General features: G+C 38.8%; 2 protein-coding genes and 1 long non-coding RNA gene across 9 annotated transcripts in view; 1 reads left to right on the top strand and 2 right to left on the bottom strand.

Annotated features, from left to right (window-relative positions):
* Window positions 1–10,346, bottom strand: part of LOC123386368 — a 33,287-nt gene extending 22,941 nt beyond the window's left edge. Inside the window, exon 1 of the long non-coding RNA XR_006600159.1 lies at window positions 10,228–10,346. This is a non-coding gene — a long non-coding RNA (uncharacterized LOC123386368). The remainder of the gene's footprint in view (window positions 1–10,227) is intronic.
* Window positions 10,347–10,460: 114 nt separating this feature from the next.
* CDC20B (cell division cycle 20B) overlaps window positions 10,461–23,284 on the top strand; it is a 48,223-nt gene continuing 35,399 nt past the window's right edge. For 3 of the 5 annotated variants that reach the window (XM_019834107.3, XM_045060729.1, XM_045060732.1), the window contains exons 1-2: window positions 10,461–10,839; window positions 11,018–11,080. In XM_019834107.3, the coding sequence (XP_019689666.2) occupies window positions 10,708–10,839; window positions 11,018–11,080 (195 nt within the window). In that variant the 5' untranslated portion in view covers window positions 10,461–10,707. The remainder of the gene's footprint in view (window positions 10,840–11,017; window positions 11,081–23,284) is intronic. The other 2 variants (XM_006927746.4, XM_019834099.3) reach the window with 1 other exon arrangement.
* On the bottom strand, window positions 17,419–22,521 carry GPX8 (glutathione peroxidase 8 (putative)). Of its 3 annotated transcripts, none has more exons than XM_006927732.5 (3): window positions 22,318–22,521; window positions 21,481–21,745; window positions 17,419–18,049 (listed from the first exon to the last, which is right to left on the bottom strand). In XM_006927732.5, exons 1-3 carry the CDS (start codon window positions 22,519–22,521, stop codon window positions 17,886–17,888), a joined length of 633 nt encoding a protein of 210 aa, XP_006927794.3. In that variant the 3' UTR covers window positions 17,419–17,885. The 3 variants fall into 3 exon arrangements, with proteins under 3 accessions (XP_006927794.3, XP_003981010.1, XP_044916671.1); XM_003980961.6 differs by having other exon boundaries at window positions 21,481–21,742; XM_045060736.1 differs by lacking the exon at window positions 21,481–21,745.

Here is a 23,284-nt window from a genome sequence, read left to right as displayed (position 1 = left end):
AACAATATCTCAATATAGTTAATGGGCTCAATTCAATTGACAGTAATTTTGAGCTCAAAAGGAAAGTGAGAATAATCAAAATGAAAGAAAAAAAGCAATTAGGATTATGAAAGTCATCAAATAACCAAGATGCAGGTTATGTTGTATGCTTTTTAAAAACTATTAATATAGTCCTATAGTTCCTGAGTAAGTTCTATAGTGAACAGTGCTAATAATTACTCTTCCTTGTTCACAGTGCCACCTTCAGGGGGGAGAAGTTTCCTTAATTTAGTGCAAGTGCACTAAATACTGGATGGGGCAAGGTCAAGTACCCAAAGATCTGGCATAATAAAGACAATGTATGTTTTAATTTAATTGATTATCAAGAGAATCTGATAATCTTTCTGATTCTTTCCATCTGACTGTGCAGAAGACCAATCTGTGAACTTTTTTTTTTTTAATGTTTATTTATTTTTGAGACAGAGAGAGACAGAGCATGAACAGGGGAGGAGCAGAGAGAGAGGGAGACACAGAATTGGAAGCAGGCTCCAGGCTCTGAGCCATCAGCCCAGAGCCCATCGCGGGGCTCGAACTCAGGGACTGTGAGATCGTGACCTGAGCTGAAGTCGGACGCTTAACCTACTGAGCCACCCAGGCGCCCCAATCTGTGAACTTTTAAATTGTGGGAAATTTAAAAATTGATTAGAAATGAATGCATAGGATTTATAATTGATTTTCTTTTGGGATACCATACATAGATCATAATATATAAATCATGCAATTATTACATCATCACCAAGAGATTTTAGCAGTCTCCCTTGATATTTTGTTTCTTTAACCAGTCTCAGAAGGAAATACTCGAGGGGTGCCTGGGTGGCTCAGTCGGTTAAAGTGTCCGACTAGGACTCAGGTCATCATTTTGCGGTCGGTGAGTTTGAGCCCTGCATCGGGCTCTGTGCTGACAGCTTAGAGGCTGGAAACTGCTTCCGATTCTGTGCCTCCCTCTCTCTCTGGCCCTCCCTTGCTTCCACTGTCTGTCTGTCTCTCTCTCAAAAATAAATAAACACTTAAAACATTTTTTTTAAAAAGAAGGAAATATTCCATATTGAGTAAAACTAGAGTTAAGTAATTACTTCTAGTACTTAAAATAGTACCCAGTCCATGAATAATTGGTTGAAAATGCTGAACAATTGGTTGAAGAAGCTGAAGTAGGTCATATCAACAACCTGACAGAGGAAAAGGGGTAGAGCCATTGGAACTATTAGAAGTCTCTAAGGCTACACTGTCCAAAATGGTACCCACTAGCTATTGAGGACTTGAAATGCAGATAGTATGAATTGAGATGTTCTATAAGTGTAGAATATACACAACATTTTGAAGACTTAATAGAAAAAAATCATAAAATACCTCATTTTTTATATGGATTACATGTGAAAATGATGTTTTGTATATATTAGGTTATTTAAATTAATCTCACCTACTTATCTTTACTTTTCTTAGTATGTCTACTAGGAAGTATAAAATTACATATATGGTTTGCATTATATTTCTACCAGGCAGTGCTTTCTAGGCCATACAAATCAGTGTGGCAGCAGCACCTGTAACAGATTTACTGAGCACATACCATGTGCCTGGCACGTATGAAGTGCCGATAAGATTTTCAGGTAAAGTTCCATGATCACTTGTGTTTTCACCTGGGTATTAAAGCTGGGAGATGAAATAATTGCCCCAGATATTACAGATAGTAAATGGAAGGGGGGTTATTCAAACCAAATTTGGCTGTACTCCAGAGTCCACTTCTGTAATACCTACACTATACTGACTCCTGGGATACCCTTTACTTGAAATTACATCAGAAAAATGTAGAGAAGGTAGAGATTTTTTTTAAAGTTATTTTTAACTTGTTTTTAATGTTTATTTTTTAGAGAGAGAGAGACAGAGACAGAGAGAGAGCACAACCAGGGGAAGGGCAGAGAGAGGGAGACACAGAATCCAAAGCAGGCCTCAGGCTCTTAGCTGTCAGCACAGAGCTCAACGTGGGGCTCCAACTCACAAACCATGAGATCATAACCTGAGCCAAAGTTGGACACTTAAGTGACTGAGCCACCCAGGTGCCCTGAGAAGGTAGAGATTTTAATTCAAATGTTCAGTTCTATAGCAGGAGTAAATGAGGCTAAGAGAAGTTAAGTCATTCCAAGACTTCTTGCAGTAGAATCACATAGAGCTTATCTCATGATTTGGGGTGGAGTAAATCAAAATAAATCCTAAATGGTAAAAGAAGAGGGTACCATGAGAGCAAATAATTAGGAGGTGGAATATGGCATGAAAAGTTAGATAAGGAAGTAATGTTTGAATTAAGACCTAGAATAAGAACAGAAGTTAACTAGGTCAAGGAGGAGGGGCAATAGGAAGAACAAAATACAGTTGACCCTTGAACAACATGGGTTTTAAACTACATGGATTCACTTACACACAGACTTTTTCCCATAAATACAGTACAGTACTGTAAATGTATTTTTCTTATGATTTTCTTAAAAACATTTTCGCTTCTCTAGCTTACTTTAAGAATATAGTATATAATAAATATAACATACCAAATATATGTTTATTGTTTATGTTACTGGTAAGGCTTCTGGTCAACAGCAACAAGTGAGTTTTGGGGAATCAAAGTTATATGCAGATTTTCAACCATGTCGGGGACTAGTGCCCCTCAAGCCCTTCATTGTTCAAGGGTCAACTGTATACACAGAACTCAAGGTGAAGGAGAATGGCTTGTTTCAGGAAAAGTCCTTATAAAAAGAATGCAAGGAGGTGGGTGGTTCCCGGCAAAGCTGGAGAGAAAGGTAGAGGCCAGATCATTTGGGGAATTTTAGGCCTTATAAAGGTTCTGGTTAATGATGTGGCTAACTTCATACAAGTAGTAGGTGGAAAAAGCTAAGCTTCCAAAACCAAGTCTTCAGGCTTCAAAGCCTGTGGTCTTTTCACAACTCCATGCTATAAAGGAGCAAAAAGACAAAAAGGAACACATTCTGTGTCATTAATAAAATTAATCCAATTAATAAAATTAACAACCAATTTAATAGTTTATTTAAGTATCAATAATTTATTAATTAATAAATCCAATTAATAAAAATAAAATTGGATTAGGAACAGAAACCTTAACATTTATCTGGAAGATACTCCACAGTGGAGTGGAGTGGAATTTCAAGTGGAATGAGTCTCTCACATTCCTGCAGGTTTGCTAAATATACTAAGGATCCAAGCTCTGGAGGACCCTTTATCTAGTCTATTTCTCAGAACTGATTTGCAACAAATAAATTTGAGTGGTGAGTTAACCTCTCCATCTGGGAAAAAGAGCAGGCTTGCTTCTGCTTACTGTAAAAGCAGTGGATTCCCCAAGCTAAGCATTCTTTTCCTCTCATGCAACCCACTATGGGGGCAGGCATCTATATGGGCCCTCTGCATTGCACCTCCGAGATTTGGAGGCATGGTGAATTGATGTAAGCATAATGCTCCTGCTGATTGCTGTGTTGTGAGTAATAAAGTCCTTTGTCTCTGACCCACAAGTCTTGTGTCTTCTACCAGCATCTATGAAACAGCAGAGGCTAACTTCTTAGATTGTAAATAGGATAAAATCAAACCCTAGACTTGAAAGTTTACATCTAAATTACCAGTGGCCCCTGGAAAACTTGGGGAAAAAGGTGTAAGAGTAAGCAATCTTAAAATAGGTAAGAAGGAACAAAGACTGATTTTTAAATTAGCTTTTTGCATGGGTTTATTTAAACTGATCCTCCAATTCTTCACCCTCTGGCTTTATAAAAAGAGGTTAGAGTGGGAGAGAGCCAAAGCATAAGAGACTGTTAAAAACTGAGAACAAACTGAGGGTTGATGGGGGGTGGGAGGGAGGAGAGGGTGGGTGATGGGTATTGAGGAGGGCACCTTTTGGGATGAGCACTGGGTGTTGTATGGAAACCAATTTGTCAATAAATAAACAAACAAACAAACAAACAAATAAATAAGCCCTGACTTTAGGACTTAAGGCTCCAAACTGCCCTTTGGTGGTACTCTGCTTCCTTTTATGTTACGCTCTAGAAAGCTAACTTCTCATGTGCTGGTGGGAACTGTGGCAGGGGGCTTTCGCATTGCTGTGATCAGACACAGTGACTGAAGGAATGGCTGATTTCAATCAGTTTCCCTGCTGGGGGATACCATGTGGAGGTCACTTTGGTGGGTAATTTGTCAATCGTATGATGCAGAGGTGAGAAATATGTTAGCGTTCGCTCAGGCTACTCTCTCCTCATTTTGTAATTTGACTTCTTGTGGGGAGGAGTAACTTGGCCAAAACCACACTGTGAATGAATGGCAGAGTGGAATTCCACTGTTCTTTTCACCACTCCATTTCTATTCCACTTCTCCAGAACTGTTGTCAATTCATTGCAATTATGTGGTACTGACTTACCAAGCTCAAATCTGGTGAATAAATGAGAATTCAATTCATTTACAGTTGTAGATATATAACTGTCTAGAGTGGGATCATTTCCATATCAGGGGTAAGACTTCCCAGACTTAAGCTTAAGTCATAAATCAAAAAGTTGCCTGGTGAGCACAGAATTGGAACACATTTAAAATGTGTATTCTCCAGTGATATAACCATCAAACTAGAGTAGCCATATGGATTCCTCTTGATTTAGTGTATTACTACTTAGAGAACTGGATTGGAGTTTGGAATTTGTTCACTTATATATTATTTCTTGACCACCTACTATGTGTCAGACACCTACTATGTATAGGCTCTGGACCTAGGGATACTAGCCTCTGGCCAGTGCTTTATAAAGACATGTTTATTATCCAAATACTCTCTTAAATTAGCCATCTAAATATCATTACTTCATCTCAAAGAAAAGAATTTTTACTTTCAGGGATTTTATAATATCTCTCTTGAACCTCATTATCAATCTGTATAGTAGGTAGTAATTATATTTTACAGAGGAGGAACCTGAGACTTAAAGGGGTGAAACAACACGTTTCAAGTTACGTGCTTAGCAAGTGGCAGGCCTAGGAAGACCCAAATCTACCTTAGTCCAAGCGCCTTTGCTTTCCACTATACCCTTTAACCCATAATTTTCTTAAAATTGGGTGTATTACCTTCTAGGAATAGCCATATTAAGGTCTTTCTTTTGTGACTCTACAATCCTAGTTCCAGGATTTGGGAACGGTTCTAATCTCATCTACAAATCAATTCTGCCAACAGTTATTGAATATGAACTATGTACAAAGCTTACTATGTACAAAGCATTGACCATTCTCTGGAGGATACAGAGATGAAAAAGACCAGATCCTTGTATTCTTGGAGCTTACAATATACTTACACAAATACAAAACCTGGAATTAAGCTGACTAAAGATACAAACAAAATGCTACAGGAACATAGGGAAGAAAAATTTAGAATTGGGGAGATTTGAGAAGGGTTTTAGAACAGGTAACTGAAATTTCAAGGGTAAGATTGCTAGAAGACATGAAAAAAAAAAAAACCCTCAAAAGTGAGATGGCTGCCTGGGTGGAGTGCTTCACTGACTCAGCCCCAGTAGAGCATGAGCCCCACATTTTCCTTGCAAGAAAATAAATAAATAAACAACAACAAGAGAGGTAGCCTGAAGGCAGGAGAGGGCTGGGCATCACCTACGTTGTGGGGAACAGAATATACTAGTGGTATCATCACAGATGATGCAAGAAAGGTAGAAGGAAGTTGAATTGTAGAGGGCTTGCATGTCAGATAGAAAGTTTGGAACTTAATTCTGTGTGTAAGGAAATCCTTGTAGGGATTTGGGGCAGGGGAGAAATCCAATTCAGTAAAGATAATGCATAGTGCCTTTTATAGCTTTACCACTGGATCCTCACTGCTTCACATGGTGTATGGAACTTGTTCTGTGCAAATAAACATGTTAAATGGAATTAATTAATAATAAAAATTATTAATTAATTATAAACATTATATTAATAATTAATAGATTAAAAATTAATTAATTATAATTATTATATTAATAACTAATATATTATTAATAATAAACATTAATAAACATGTTAAATGGAATTAATGGGAATAGACTAGATATTGAATTATCAATGAGGTTACTGTAATAATAGTTCAAGAAGAAGGCAGATGTAATCTTATGGGAAGGGAAAGTGTTAAAGAAGGCTGACTTTGACTCTATTCCACAAGTAAGATAGGGATATTGGGAACAGGGTGCAAGCAGGCAGAAAACAGGCTGTTTGTGGTGAGGAGGAATAAGAAGGATTCTTAATTCTGTTTTGGATTATGTTGTGTTTGAAGTGCTGCTAGGATATCTAGTAAAAGGATTTTTAAGTCTACAGCATTCATGAGCCCTCTTTGAGGGGGTACCATGTTCATATACCTCACTTTACCCATAGTTTATACAGATTTGTACTGTATTTTGTACTGTATTTGTACTGTATTTTGTACTGTAAAATTTGGTATTTTCCTTACATTCCTTACAATTCTGGAGAAGTATCTTATTTTAGTTAGTACCCTACGCAAGAGCTGCCTTAAGCTGAAAGAGAAGGGGTAAATGCATAAAAGAAGATGAATAGTTGGAGGCGAAGTGATCTTCAGATTTCACGCTTTAAGCTGGGTAAATTGTACCCTCCACCTTCATTAGCTCGGGTATCATGGACAAATATATTTTAATAAGGACAGACCCGGTACTTAGAAGCCGGGCGGTAACCGAAAAATAGGCATGTACAAAAACCACTTATAACTGAAAAAGTGGTAAGTCCATTGTGACCAGAGGTGACACGGTAGTTTATTGACTACTCTTCTGACTGAGGCTTTTATTTGGTAGAATCTTTACAAATTATTTTCCGAGCCCGGCTGCTAGCCTGAATTATAAGGGATTCATTTATTCCTTCCCACGTGCTATTTTGAGCTATATATGATTGGGAGCAGACACGCTCAGTTTATCTGTCCAGAACATGATGGTCTCCTTCCCTTTCTTTCCCCAAACTTCACAGCTAACTTCCCGACTCTACCACAGTGCAGCTATCCCAAACTCTCCCCTGCATCCAGGCTTTCCCATCCTACTTGGACTGGAGCTGAATGGATCCTGAATGGTAGGCACCTCCCTCCTACCCCCCACCCCCCACCCCCTACCCGCACCTGGCGGGGACGTGCCCCAGGGACCGTTGGAGCGCACTCCAACGGTCCCTTTTGTCCGGTAGGCGGGCGCCAAAGTGGTCTGGCTGGCGCGGGAGGTGGGGCGCGAGTCGGGGCGGGCTGGCACCACAGGTGGGGGCGCAAGCCTAGCGGGAGACGCCGGGCCAGAGGGGCGTGAGACCCGGCAGTTGGAGCTGGGGCTGGGGAAGCTCTCCGGTTTGCAACTGAATACAGCGAAGTAGAAAAAGCAAGGTGCAAAACGATAAGTATAGTAAGATCATATTTACGTAGGAAGATGCACAGCGTCAGACTGAGTACACACGTATGTATGTAAATGCATTGGAAAAGGTCTGACAGAGCTCTGGGGAAAGGAGAAAGCTGGGAGGGCGGATGAAGGGAGCTGACTTGGTGCATTGTGTATGTGAGATTCTTAACATTATTATTTAGGAAGAAAATGTGATCATGTAATTGAAAAAATCTGCACTTGGCAAGTTTGTTTCTCCTCTTGGCTTCCCATCGGTAGAGACCTGTTCAGACTCTCAGACAGCAGGCCAGATAGGAGTCAAGAAAAACGCCTTTCTCCCTTCTCACTGCTTCACCACTTACCCCCCTTCACCTTGACACCGTTGGAACTGGCCTTGGCTTTTGTGGAGAAGCCTTCCTCACAGCCCTGGTCCTTATCACAGACCTGCCTGCAAAACCCTCTCCAAAGGAGGAAACACTTTGAAGATAGTAAATCACACACAGGCACATAAATATATGAATTAGACCCTATTCCTAAACCGTATTTGATAAATATTAAGATAAAATGTTTACAGGATATATCAATTTTCTCTTAAACAGTTGTGCCATGTCCTATTAATATGATCACATGATATTAATTTCTTATTTTGAAATAATTTTTGACTTAGAAAAATGTTACACAAATGGTACAAATAATTCCATTATATCCTTAACCCAGCTTCCCCAGATGTTAGCATTTAACACAACTATAACACAATGATTATGAGTAGGAAATTAGCATTACTACTACTCTGTTCACTATCTACAGATATTATTCTGATTTCTACAACAATTGTTCCTCCCCCTCACCCCAGTCCAGGATTGAATCCAGGATCTCACAATGCATTTAATTGTTATGTTTTACATAGATACTTCTAATTGGTGATAGTTTCTCAATTTTTCTTTTTCATGACTGTACTTTTGAAGAATACTACTCGACATTTTGTGAATGTTCTTTAATTTGGTTGGTTTAGTATTTTCTCATTATTAATTCAGGTTATGCATTTTTGGGCAAAAATATTAAATTAGTTATGTTGTGCCCTTTCTAGTGCATCATATCAGGAGGCACAAGATGTCAGTGTGTCCTTAATGGTGAGGTTAATTAAAATGGTGTCCTTAATGGTGAGGTGGTGGCTGCCAGGTTTATCCAATGAGAAGTTATGATTTTCCTTTTTGCATTGGGTCATAGGAGGCAGACACCCTCATCATATGTACCTCGGTTTTACCATTCATGATCCTTGACTGCAACAGTTAGTACTAAGGTGTTTAGCATGGTGATTTTTCTACTTCCATCATTCTTACTAAATTTCAATATGAATACTTAAATGCACAATAACTTTTTAAAGGAAAATACTTTTACTGCTTTAACCTAGGGGGGAAAGGCATTTGGAGATTGTGTGATATGCTGTGGAATTAGTGGCTAAAATGGAATTTATGAATGCATTACAGATAACTGAATTCTAAAAGAATAAAACACTATTCTTAATACTTGTAAGGGCATGGATTCTAAAATCACAGTTTACATGGGTTTAGAAGCTCATTAATTGAACTGGATTTATTACTCCTGTGTTTGTGCCCATCACTGACCCTTTTGAGGATCTGTTATCTATGAATCCTTTCCCTGGTAAATGGTACAGTAAAATGGTACTTAAAAATAGAACAAAAAGTCTTCAATTTTATTTCCAATATGCTGCTAATTTTAGCTGACATTTGCAAAACTGATCTTTAAATTAACAATACAGTTGAAACTCAACCAATATCTCACTTTATTTAGCCTCCGTGTTTGCTGAAAAGATTTACTGTAAGTCAATGCACTTTAAGGAGGTGAAATTCTTGTGGGTGAAACTTTCATATTTCAATCCATTTGGCTATCAAGCATTTTGATAAGCCTCATTTGATTATGTTACCCTGTGCAGCATTTTCCCTAACCTTTATTACTGTAGATGGAAAACTGGTTCCAAGATTGGGTCTCAGCCTTGATGTCAATTTTTCTTGCTTTCAGTAAGAAGGAAAACAGGAGAGTAAGTTTAGAGTTTTTGTTGTTGTTTTGTTTATAAATCACTTTCTACAATTGTTCCTCCCCCTCACCCTGAGTATCTGATATGTATGAATCCCTTCCCTGGTAAAATGCACAAACCCACATGTTGCATGAGAGCACAAGCAGTCCCATGTCAAACGGGGGGAGGTAGGGAGGCGGTTATGGGGAGGGAAAAGCTGGCTGTCAGAAGCTTCCCAGACACAGTTTTCCCTCCTGCCATATGGCACAGCTAGCCTCTCTTGGCAGCTCAGGTGGGGCCGCTAAGGCTACACAGCCCATCTGGCTCCTTGTCATTTCCATCTAACCCCCTCCCTTAACCCCCAATATCATCCTCTCCTTTATTACTTAGCCTCCAGTCTGCTCAGCTTTCTTGCTGGCTCTTCACTCCTCATGAGGTGCTCCCTGTCACCAGCTTTCACCAACTCTTTCACCTCGCTCACCAACTCTTGTTTGGGAAGATAGCGCAGAAGCTCAAGTGAGAGAACCTGCCCACTTCCAAATGGCTGCAGCAGAGAAGCACCTGAGTGAATGTCAATGCTCTCCCTTCTCATCAGCACAGAACGCTTGCCACGTTTCCCTGCCTATCTGAAAGTGGAACAAGAGCTGATGAACACGTTGGGGGGATACGTCTAATATCTGTGGCTTACACAAACGGTCACCATTACCAACGGAGAGAAAGTCCCGTTGTAACAAAACTCCCCCCCTCCGTCCCCCTCCCCCCCCCCCCCCCCCGCAAACGGAAAGAACGTGAACTCACAGAACCCGCTTCTTCGCCCGCCAACCCCCTCATCTCCTGCTGGCGTGACAGCCCTCGGCGCCGGGCCCAGCTCAGGCCCGCCAAGGCTCGCGGCAAAGCTTGGCGCTCCAGTGCGCGCCTCCGCGGACAAAGAGCAAGCGGCGGCGAGGCTGGGCTGGAAGGCGGGGGCGGGCCGAGGGGCTCGCCGGGGGGAATCCCTCCCGACCTCTGACGTCACCAAAGCGCTAGCCAATGAGAAGCGGGAGAGGGGGATTCCCGCTCCCGCTGCCGCCCCGCCAGCTTTTTAAACAGTACCCTGGGGAATACTCTCTGGGAGCCGTGGGAGGAATGGGGGAAATGGAGGTTAAGAGCGAAAAATGATGGTCCTGGGGGATGAGAGTAGAGGTTTGACGATTAGGCGTCAAGGCTGGCTTAGACCGGGGGAAAACCAGAGCCGATCGAGGTGAGGCCGAACGCCCGGCAGGGGAAAATCCTCCTGAGATGGAGTGGAAACTGGAGCGCACCGCCCCGCGGAGGGTCCGGACGGAAGAAGAGATGCTGTGGGTGAGTAACGTCCTTTTGTTTCCCAGCCCCGACTCCCTGAAGGGGACTCTGCCCGCTGAGGATCAACAGGTAGGACAAACTCTAAACCCTGATCCTTCCTTCATTTTGCGATGTGTCATTCAGTTGTGTTCTAGAGGTGCTTGGCTGGTAAAGAAAATGAGTAAATGGGGTTGGACAAGCTGAGGATCTAGAAACATTCCGCGCCTAACATGATTTTTCTCTCCACATGTTATATATATTTTCCAAGGAGAACGTCATGCGGGTGCTCGCCAAAGACATGAAGCAAAAGAGAAGTCAAGGTTCTCCCAAGGTAAGTGTCTAGTGCTTACTGTGGTCCTCTTAATTCTGATTTTGAACAAACTAATTTTTCCTAAAGAAGGTACTTGTTGGAAGTACGGCCTGGTCTAAGAATATGAAAATTTAAAAAAATCAGTCTCCTAAAATATCACTAACTGCAGAGTCTAATTATACACCCTCCCCCCACATTTCTATAAGAAACTGAAGATCCCTGACAAGAGGAATTGTTTGTATAACCATGGGGCTTTCTAGTTTTTGGCTCAACAGAAAAGGATGAAGCTTGGATGTAGGCAGCGCATTGCTAGCTGGCTGTTACTATTTCATTTTAACAGTTGCGAATTGTACTTTCCTCTGTTGCATTTAAAAGCTTGCCCCCCAAAGAAATGGAAATGGTGCCATCTTGTGGATAATCGGGAGAAGTGGCCTAATCCAAGGTCGATCCTCACGTTAAAATTGATCCGATGTATTACTTTTTCTCCTTCAAAGTCTGAAGCCAAGGCCTGTAGCTTCTCTCTTAATCAGTGTAAGAATAAAACAAATATAAATGAGTTTTTCTTATTTTTACTACATAAACATCCCTCATATGCTTTAAATCTCTCATAATCACCATTCACCTTGCTTCTCTCTACACAAAATTGTTCTTATTCCTTTAAACTTTACTCATAGATTCTAGTTTCAAACCCATTAACATTTTTACAGATTTTTCTTAATCTTTTAAAAATCTTGCAATATTTAAGTGGTGACACAGTAAATCAAACACATAACAGCCCTTTCAGAATGCAATGGCTAATGTTATTTATAATGGGGGACAAAATAATGACAACTTAAGTCCCTAAATACTTTAATAGTGATGTTTTTCCTTCCAAAATAGCTACAGTTTTCTTTTACACCAAAATTATGCACTTCCATGACTCCTAAATATTTTCCTGCCTGATACAGACAATTGGTCTTTTGGTCAGTAAAGAGAAAATATTTCTCAGTAAAGAGAAATAATTGGAAAAGCTACAGTTAAGTATAACTTTGTTAATTCACTTGTACTGCAAAACCGTATTTTGATATCCAAGCATTTACTGTGGAACAGCTAAGTGCAAGTATTCTGAAAGTTTGTCTTTTTAAATTTTTGCTGAGATTGGGGCGCCTGGGTGGCTCAGTCGGTTGAGAGACCGACTTCGGCTCAGGTCACGATCTCACAGTCTGTGAGTTCGAGCCCCGCGTCAGGCTCTGTGCTGACAAGCTCAGAGCCTGGAGCCTGCTTCGGATTCTGTGTCTCCCTCTCTCTCTGCCCCTCCCCTGCTCATGTTCTGTCTCTCTCTGTCTCAGAAATAACTAAACATTTAAAATATATATATATATATATTTACATTTTTGCTGAGATTTAAAAATAGTATTTTTCTTTTTTTATAATAATTTTGGAGTAACAAGTTTTATTTATGAGTTTTCTTTTCTGTGACTATTAAGATTACAGTTCGGCTACTGTATTTCATATTGCATACAGTAGCTTCGGTGACTTCATGGGCCATGAAAAGCAGCAGTGACCTGAGTCAGGTAGGCAGTGTATTGTTAGCTGGCTGCTTTGGGTCAATGTGGCAGCCACAACTACCCTGCCACTTGCTTCTGGATAAATTCTTCTTGCTAACAAGCTGCACTGGTTTCCTGTGTGTGATGGGTTGGCAGTGTATTGTTAGCTGGTTGAAGATGTGAATGGCATCAGCTAACATGCAACTGCTATCTTATTGCATATACAATGAACATCAGAGTATAATTGATTCTGTAATTAGTGTGTGTGTTTGGTGCATATGTATACTTTTTGCTATGAACCAGGGCACTGGTAACCATAATACTTGTAATTGCTCTTCAGTCACTCAATTATAACACCATAGACAGTGTTACAAATGGTGAAGAAATCAATACAATTAATTTTTTTTAATTTTTAAATATTTATTTATTTTTGAGAGAGAGACAGAATGCGAGTGTGGGAGGGACAGAGACGGAGGGAGACACAGAATCCGAAGCAGTCTCTAGGCTCTGAGCCGTCAGTACGGAGCTTGACATGGGGCTCAAACCCACAAACTGTGAGATTATGACCTGAGCTGAAGTCGGATGCTCAACTGACTGAGCCACCCAGGTGCCCCCAATATAATTAATTCTTAAAATTTTTTTCCTGGTAATATTTTTGGAGTCCTGGGTACACAGTATGAAAGTATTTGTGAAATTATGTTTTTTAATATTTATTTTTAATATAAAATTTAGAATACAATGACAATTTGAAATGGAAAGCCTAAACTCCTTCCCCCAGTTTTCAACTAAGTCTATAGTATTCTTTCTAGATAATCAGCTTCTTAATATGCCATTAGAGCAGGTCTCTGTAACCATGTGTATGTACCAGCTGAAGAGAGAATTGAGAGGTAACTTTGAAGATGAATCAATCAAACATTTTCACTTGAAATATCAAGAAAAGTGGAAATTTTGGGGTGTGGTTGGGGGATGTGGTTGAATTGTTTGCAGGATTTGCCTGAAATTTTCACTTCATTTTCTGTCAAGTCACAGACTCATAAAATATTTGAGCATGATATTTAGCTTGTGAAGTGGGAAGAACTAACTGTACCATATGCTTTTAAATATTTTCTGATTCCTTTGGAGGCCATTTTGACCCATGCAACAGTGTTCAGGAACTTGCTGGGTCCCAGATAAACAGTGACATCAGTGTCCTCATGTGGGCATTTGCAGCAAGTTCGTGAAGCTGACTTTAGGTGGTCTGGTCAATTAGTTATATTCTAAGTGAGATGTGAGAAATATATTACAGTCCACTGTAGTGAATTACAAATTACTGATTTAACAATTTTTATTCTTATTTAAGTTTAAACATTTCAACCATGGGAGATTTATACCTATAATTTGATTCTTAATGCATTTTGCTACTTTCATATCCTCTTTTCATTGTTGCCCATTTCATTTTCAGCATTTTTGTGTGTGTGTTTAAGGATCCCTCCCGTGTAAATACTGTTTTCATCATTTTTCTTACAAGGCTAAATTTCAACATGTTATTTTTTATGGAAAGCCACTGACTTGTTGATAAAAATAAAACCTACTTAATTTAGAAGGCTTGGCCTTTGTGTTTTAATTTTTTTACACTAAAGAATGAGACATAAAATGCAAACATTTATACTCAATAAACAATACATATTTAAAGCTGTTCTTCACTTCCATATTCAGGAGATGATGAGAAAGAGAGAAGAGAATGGAATGCATGAAAGATGAATTAAGGAGATCAGTGGGTAAGGAGGAGAATGAATATATATATTCAAATGAAGAATGTCTCCATAGGAGTCAGAGGGAAAGACAGGGACCCACAATTGGGACATTAAAGCCACTCTATTCCTTTCCTCCAAAAAGAGAATGCTTCACTCTGCAAGGTATGGCCTTACCAGTTCAGCGAGAGGAAGGAAGAGTGGGGAGGAGTGTGGTATGTTTAGGCGTGACAGTTACTATAATTTTATTATTCCGTGGGAAAGATGAAATCAAGGTGAGGAATACACATGGATAAAGTGTTCACATTATAGCCACGCCCAAACATCCTTTTTTTCCCCAAAGAAACACTATGAATGAATGTAATGTTTTGTACAGGGACCAACCAAGACTTCTTAGCTTCTGCAAGGTAGTCTTGAAAGAGAGTTAATATGTTGAAAATATAGAGAAATCCAGGTTTTGTTTTTCTTCTTAGGCTTTGTCTACAATTTTTTTTTTCAAGTAGTATTTTCCTACCTGAGACTACCTGCAGACAATCCAGTGAAATCATTAGATTTTACTGTGATTATATAGCATATTGTTAGCAGCTTTTCATATTTCAGGGATTGTAGTTTCACATTTTCACATAAGCCACCAAAACAGTATATTTATAAAAATAAATAATACATGTTTTTGCTCTAGATTGAGCTCTTTGGAGATCCTTATGTAACCTAATTAAGTCTGATTTTTAAAAGTTTTTGTGTTCTGGATCCAATGTAAAGTCGTTTGTGCGAACCAAGTGTTAAATTTTCAGAAATCTGGCATGCCAGTTATTAAAGCATTGGTAGATGGAAGTTGGCCATGTGGGAGCATTTATACCATGGAAATTGGCAAATGCTGCAAACTGGAACCCCTCCTCCAGAGAGGTGGTTGTTACTTCCCAGCCACCACTGTGTGCAGGCTATATATACTACAATCACTAGGAATTATATATAGGCACATATATACATTATTAAGATTATACTAATTATTAAGCATTCTTGAAAATGAAGTATGAGTTTCATGGTATATTTCAGGCAAATTCCTATTTATTCCAATCTCCCAGCACCACGGCTATGTCTGCTCTGAGATGAAGATCAGGAGTTAGAAGGAAGTACTCCTTTCCACCTTCCAAATACACCAAAACAAACTTCAAGCCAACGAACTACTGACCACAATGAAATGAATTTGATTTTGTCCCTTTGTCCACGAGTACCTTTTTACATGATGCCAGCTATTTTTCTGTTATACTGTTCAATTTAGACAGTGGCAGTCTATGTCCAAGGCTCTTTGATGCCGAGACAGGGAAGAGAGGCTCAATTCAAGAAAGATGCAATTTTTTCTCTTTACGTATATGTACCTGGCGGAATTCATATAAGACACTGGAGTTATGGGTTGAGCAGTACATCAGCAAATGGCTTCACACCCTCTTTAGTACACAGAGGCTAATTGTTACAGAACCCTGAATGGACACCTACTTGCCACACTTTCAAATCCCCACCTGCCTTCCCTGCATACCCAAAGGGGAAAGGGAGAGAACCAAGCACTGACTATAGGTTGAATAAACACGGAGGATTGGAGATATGTAAGTGAAAACCCCCTTTATATGGCTTTGGAGAGAACTAGTGACTTTGGGCAGGATGGACATCTGAACTGCATTCACTGGGACAGTCCTGGTCATTCCCCACCACAGCAGCAGTCTTGTGGCACTTGTAAATGGGGTGTATGGCAAGAATGCTCTGAGAACAATACTTGGAAAATTTGCCCTTAACAAAATTTTGCTTAGAGGCTCAGAATTCAAACTGCTTAGGCTCAGAATTCAAACTGCTTCTATGTTCTTGGGGCAAAATTGCAAAGGACACATAGGCTTGTTAGGTGGCTTTTATTTCTTCAAAAATAATTCAGATTACTGATTCCAGTCCTGATCACCTAAGACACCTTGTCAAGCACGATCATTGACTTGGAAGGTTGGAAGGGGCTCTTTGTTCAGTCTGACCTCCCTAAGTTTATGGGTGAGGAAATCTGAAAGTAGTCCTGTGATTTGCCCAACATCATACAGCTGGTGAGGGGTACAAGCAGGTTTGCTGACACACTAACCTGGCATTCTTGAAGCTATCCTTGTGAATCTTCTGGACCTGTAAGAGAAACTGTGCCTCCCCCCAGCCCCCAAATATCTTACTAAATACAATCAGAGCTGTGTGGCTGGATATATGCTTTAAAGCAGAAGGTGTTCCAGGAAATATTTTTGGTTTCTCCAAGGACTTTAAACACTTGCAAAGAACTATATGCTGAGGTGGCATTACTGACTTCACCATAAAAAAATCTTTACTTTCATTAATCAGGACAGTATATGGGGGCCAGCTCACAGCTATTTAGATTGGGTCTTCCTTCTTGGCCAAATTTTACATAACTGCCTTTTTACTTTTTTTTTTTTTTCTTTAGCCCTAGTCTTCCTATTCATTTCATCAAATGAATATATATTTAGTGGGGCAATAATTAGCCTTCATCAACTTGGCAAGCTGCTTTATCAGCCAATAATGAGAAGATGGACAGAATATAAAGGTTATGAGAGAGGAGAAAAAGCATGTTGCGACTCTGTCAAAAGGTTTAGTGATTGCTGATGCTTAAGACTGGTGTAATTAGTCCCTCCCTTTTTTACCTTCAGACCTTTAACTATTTAGAGTTGATTCTTACTATTTTAGCCATCAGAACGATGCAGCACTGAATTCTTTCCAAAAGGTTAATCTAATCTGAATAAATTAGCAACCACTATTAATATATAAAGAATTGAGCTAAATAATCATATACTCATAGCCTTTTTCTTACTCTTTGGATTTTTACTCAGCAATTAATATTCTATTTATAAAATTTGAGTTTCTTCTGGAAAATAATAGAGAAATATTGACAATGAAGAAGGTTTTTCAAATGTTAGGATAGTGTCATTTATAAATGACTATTTGGGCAGATACAGTAAAGCATACTATGAACCTGTACTTAAAAAAAAAAAAAAACAGAAAAAAAAAAACAACTAAAGAAACAAAATTCCTGTGCCTGAAACAAAAGTACATAATGATTTGAATCTCTTTATATATTTAACATTTTTTCAGTGTTTATTTTTTATTTTCTTACATAAAAATAGCCATTTACAGTTAGTTAATCCAGAAAATTCAGTCACACACAGTGTCTTGAATTCAAACAGAGGTCTAGTGGATTGGCATTTCCATTAAGTACAATCCTGAAAAATGTCAAGTCGAACAACAGGATATTGAAGCACATTGATGACTGTATTTTGAACTATTTAGTGCGATCTGATGAAATACTTAGTATATTTCATTTTGATTCTTTAGATACTCTTTATTTTTGTTTTGGGTAACATCTCTGTCCTGGGGACATTATTCATTACCACTCACTGGCAAGGTATCATAAAAACAAACAAACAAAAAATCCGTCAGTGCTGTATTTAATTATCAGAGTATTTAAAATGAGACCAAACCCCCCCTCGCCTTGACATTTCTCTATTCCAACTACTGCATTTGAATGACTCACTGGCATTTTCATAGGTCCTCTTTCTTTTTTATGATCATTTGTCTAATCAGAGCTGCTATCTCAGGCCTGATGACTTCAATGGGTTCCTCTGGCCTCCAGGTTTTCACAACTTGACCCTCAGGGTTGACCAGATACTTCCAAAAATTCCACCTTGGTTCTTTCTTTGAAGAATCTAAAGTACCAGAATATATTTTCATAAGCATAATTTTATTTTTTGTCAAGATTTTCATTTCTGTTAGTATCTATGTAAGTGATAACTTAAGAATCAAGTTCTAAGATTGTCATAATGTCAAAAGCAAAACAAAACAAAAAATAAAACACCCAAACAAGGCAAAACTCAAGCTCCAAGTAACCATATTTCTGTACATTTGGTGACTTCACTGATGATTCTACTGGTCCGGAATCATGAAACAAAGTGGTTTATTCTGGATTTATTGATCTAAATAACAAAAAAGTTGGGGCGTCTGGGTGGCTCAGTCAGCTAAGTGTCTGACTTCAGCTCAGGTCATGAGCTCACAGTTATGAGTTCGAGCCACACGTCAGGCTTTGTGTTGAGAGCTCAGAGCCTGGAGCCTGCTTCAAACTCTGTGTCTCCCTCTCTCTGCCCCTCCTCTGCTCATGTTCTGTGTTTCTCTCTCTCTCTCTCTCTCTCTCTCTCTCTCTCTCTCTCTGTCTCAAAAATAATACACATTAAGAAAACTAAAAAAAACAGCAACAAAAAATTTACCTTGTCACTAGCTCAAAACTTTCAGTTTCTTAACATTTTTAAAGATAAAATGATACTCTATGGTCCTTGGTAATGGCCTGTACGGAATTCTTTACATATTAAATATACCTATGTTTTTAGTATTGTTACATATTATGTAGAGGAAAACAGAAAGGAATTCTAAATCACATTATTTTTGTTTCTAAGTTTTTATTTTAATTCTAGTTAGTTAACATACAGTATTAAATCATATTGAGAAATTATGTGGTCCTTTTGAACCATCTTAATGTATGTAAGAAATGTAATGTTTTTTCCATTTACATTATCCAGAATTGATGTTCATTATTGACTAACATGTGAAAAAAATATAAACAACTACTTAAAATGTATCTAGTGTCTGCTCTGTGCCAAGGAATGTATGCTCATTGCTTTAAATGGATCCTTTTGTTGAATCTTTACAGCAACCCTGTGAAATGGGTATTATCATTAACCCCATTTTGCAGATGAGAAAAATGGAGTCTTAGACTCGAGGTCTTGTGGCTAATGAGCAGTAGAGCCAGCCCTGGTATCTAGATCTTCTACTCTATACTTCCCACTCCTCCTTCCTACTCCAAGCAGATTTTAGGAGGAAGATGACAAATTCATTTTTTTACAGGAGGGGATTCAGGTGTATGTGGGATATTCTGTCAGAGGAGGCAGGTGAATATAAGGCTTTGGGGCTTAGGAGAGAGAGCTCAGTCAGGGAAAGGGGATAGAATAAGAAGAGCTCCAGTGGGCCGTGGCACAATCCTGAGAATCAGCACAGTTAAGGGTGGATGGAAAAGAGGAACCTGAAAAGAAGAGAGAGAAGGGCCCAGAGTGGCAGTCACTGGTACCTGCTAGGTTCAAGAGATTCATGGAGCAAGAAGCCAGACACAGTCATCTAAGAAGGTAATTGAGACGGGGAGACAGAAATTGTAAGCATTAACTATTCTTTCAGAAATAGCGATGAAATTGGTAGAAGGAACACACTGTCTAGAGTTTTGAAGGTGTGGAATGCTTTGCTTTGGGCTGGGAGAAAGAAGCAGAGAGGGAGCATAGGTTAAAATTAAGAAATGAAAATAAAAAGTAGCCTGATTACTCATATGTGTTTTACTTGGAGTACTGTGCCAAGCATTTCAATTTATTTCATTATTAGAGAAAAATATTTTTGACTAGAGCAAACATCAAGGACTCCGTGTGAGCATCCTATTATTACATAAAAGCCATCTTAACATCATTTTGCAAAATTGCTCTTTTCTATAATGGAAAATGTGTCTCTAAAGATAATGCCCTCCAGGGCAGAGCTCTGTCTACCTGACGTAAACATCTTTGCGTGAGTTAGGAAAAGGCACTCTTCCAGGCCGGTAGAGTCCCCCAGCACATGCCTTGCTATGGCTGAGCTTCAGCCCGCATTTGTCTCCCCGCCCAGATGCCCTGTTTAGTGACACCTGCACACATGTGCACTGTGATCACATGATCAGTTACTGTCAATTTTGGCTAGTTTTAAAAAACTCATTTCCATTTGGCTATGATCTCATAGTCTTCATCTCTGGAGCTTCATCTAACTTCACTGAAACCTTAAATCACTTACTTTTTTGATTACACAAGGGTAGGTGGAACATTATGTTGATTTTCCCCAGAAATTTAATGTTTTAAAAAGATTCTGATTTCACACTTAAATTTTGTAGAACATCATTAAGTGGCTTACTAGACTGGAAGCTTGATTGCCTGACTGAGGTCACTGTTTTATCAAAACTCAAATTATCTGCAGTGAGAATAGGGACTGAGGGTATCATCTGTATAAGTCAGATGAGAGGACATTAACTGAATGTCCTTTGTTTTTTATCTATTATGATTTAAAAAATTTTTTAAAAATCTTTATTCATTTTTGAGAGAGAGAGAGAGAGAGAGCGAGCATGAAGGGGACAGGGGCAGAGAGAGAGGGAGACACAGAATCCAAAGTAGGCTCCAGGCTCTCAGCTGTCAGCACAGAGCCTGAGCTGAAGTTGGATGCTTAGCCTACTGAGCCACCCAGGCGTCCCTAAATGCTCTTTAGAATAGTGTTAGGCACAGTGTAAGAAACATATGAATACTTTATGTCTATTAACACACTTAATCCTCCAAATTATCTTATATTGATAATCTTATTTTACAAGTGAGGAAGAAGGCACAGAGATGTTAAGTCATGTAGCTGAAGCCACACAGCAAAACTAACAGAGCAGGGACTTGAATCCAGGTAGGTTGCGGCTAAAACCTATTTCCCTAGTCACTATACTTTACTACTGTTAGGCTAACTGACCCAGGAAAATCTTTAAACAGATTTCTGTAGCTAGCCTAATTTTAGAGACAACGTAACACTATCGTCCTCAAAAAAAAAAAATTCTTATATTGTTTTGAATTTTAGCAAAAACAGAGATATTATTGATCCATGAAGACAATATCTCAGACAAGGGAACTTAAAATTAATCACAAAGATATGTCTAATAATGCCCAGCAATATTCATGAGACATGGATAGCGTTGGTAATGGGGAGGGACGTTTCCCCAAGTGCCAGTTAAATAAGAGAGGAATTAAGGTATTTTGTGAAGATAGCCATGACCACATTTGAGGTAAATTCTTCAGGAAAGTGATCATAAGGAAAAGAATACACCGGAGTCGACTTATTTTGCCATTCAAGAAGTTAAAACATTGATTTCAGAGAAGCATAACTTCTAGAAAGTCACCAAGGATGAGATTCTGGCTTTCTGATGGTTTTACCAAACTTTCCCACTTAAAGCATTTCACATGAAATAGAAAAAGTACGGTCCTGGTACATTTGTTTTAAAAATGAAAAGCAATTGAAAACATTAACTTGATGAGGCAAAGTAGATATTTACCAACAAGAAATCTGAATGCAGGTTCTGCTTCAGATCCTAGAATCTTAATCTTGTGGAAGATGGGGAATGTCACGCCGTAGTTATTTCTTGCAAAAGATACAACTTCCTTGCTGGGGCGGGGCTCCGATTCTCCAAACTGATTGCACGGAAAAGCCAAGACGCTGAAGTGGAATGGTCCAAACTCTTTGTGCAGTTCCTGCAGTGCTAAGTAATTTCTGTCTGTGAGTTGGCAGTCACTAGCCACGTTTACAACTAGTGCAACCTCCCGGAAAAAGAAAAAAATCCAACCGGAAAGTGAAGCAAATAAAAAGATTTAAAGAAAATATTCTGCAAGTAGTTAAAATCCTAAACCATTTTGAAGTTGATGGTTATTTTATATTTTTAGACATACCCAATTTTGTTGAAAATCATAACCTGGATGCATGAGTTAAGACTCTGAAAAATCACTACCATTAAAAGAGCATCAGGTACAACAGTTTAAGATAAAAGAAAATATGATCATTGATAAGAGTGCTTTTTAATGTTGCTAGTTTATGGAGGTAGTATTTTTTAATGTCTCCATATTCACATTACTAATTATAAAAATTTCCTAAACAACTTACAGTGTTAATTTAGCATGCCTCTGAAAACAGGATAATCAGCTTTTCAATTAGAAGTACTGTATATATACACGATGAGAACTCTGATAGAGTGATATACTAATTACATTACTTTGAAAACTAAATTATAACTTATGACCCTTTATCAATGAAAAATTGATTCCATTAAACTAAACAGAGAAATCAACAAGCAGTAGGAAAAAAAAAACAACAACAAAAAACAGAAGATACAACTTACTTTGCCTTTAAACTTTTCCAGAGAAACCGTTCTTCCTTTTGCATCTTTCACTTCAAAGGCATAAAAGCTGTTGATTTTAGGTTTTAGGAATTTTAGTTGTAGAAGAAATAACATTACTGTGCATAGAACCATAGACAGTAAAACTGCAAATACCTTTGCTTTCGGCCCCGAACATCTTAAAGGGTAAGCTGTAAGAGGCTCCATTTTGGATGATTCTAGAGGGAAGTCTCAGCAGGCTGGAATTCAAGGAGGAGCTGAAACTTGAAACCAGCTCAGTTTACAGGAAAACCAGGAAGGACAGATGGGGTCCTTTCACTGCTAAGGAATAGAAAGACCCTTCTCAGATGGGGAACGGAACGAGACTCCTGGATAAAACAGAGTGCTAAAGAATTTCGATGTATTTATGATGCCTATTGCAATCTTCGCTAGGAAGATCAGGACTGTTTCGAGAGCTCTTTAACATTCTCCTGACAAAATTTTTCACCAGAAGATGGTGCCCTTGTAGGGTGAAAGCTGGGGAGTGAGTGCTCCCAGTAACTGGGTGAATGTAGAGGAGTGGGTTAAATACCATCCAGGAATAGTTCAGAGTGTAGATTAAACATGCTCTATTAACATGATGTATAACCTGAAGGGGTTTAATATTATGTGTATGGATTAAACTTGCTACACGAGTTCAAGATATTTATAGTGGAAAGGGCAGAAAAATAACTGAAGTGGCTACTTACTTTGACCTCATCGCATTAAGGCAATGCCAGGTGAACATAATAAAAATAAATAGATTAGCTACAATGTGAAGGCTTTAAAAAACCCTCCTCTATCATAAAGCCCACTATAGTCCAGTGTTTTTCAAATTTTTGATCCTGACTCCCAGTAAGAAATGCACTTTATAATTTAACTCAGAAGCATGTAACTGAGAAGTCTGATTAAATGATCCTTCCCCTTTGAACTTTGATATGCCTGTGGCAGT

Source organism: Felis catus, chromosome A1 (assembly GCF_018350175.1).
Source record: "Felis catus isolate Fca126 chromosome A1, F.catus_Fca126_mat1.0, whole genome shotgun sequence".
Lineage (NCBI taxonomy): Eukaryota > Metazoa > Chordata > Mammalia > Carnivora > Felidae > Felis > Felis catus.
This window is presented reverse-complemented; position numbering and strand designations above follow the sequence as displayed.

Bases quoted from the DNA above. Each gene is read 5' to 3' on its own strand.
- GPX8 (XM_006927732.5), bottom strand. From the start codon at position 22,521: ATGGAGCCTCTTACAGCTTACCCTTTAAGATGTTCGGGGCCGAAAGCA. The intron at 21,746-22,317 runs GTAAGTTGTATC...TTCTTTTTCCGG, and splicing joins TGGAAAAGTTTAAAGGCAAA to GAGGTTGCACTAGTTGTAAA. The intron at 18,050-21,480 runs GTAAATATCTAC...CTGGTACTTTAG, and splicing joins TGCATTCAGATTTCTTGTTG to ATTCTTCAAAGAAAGAACCA.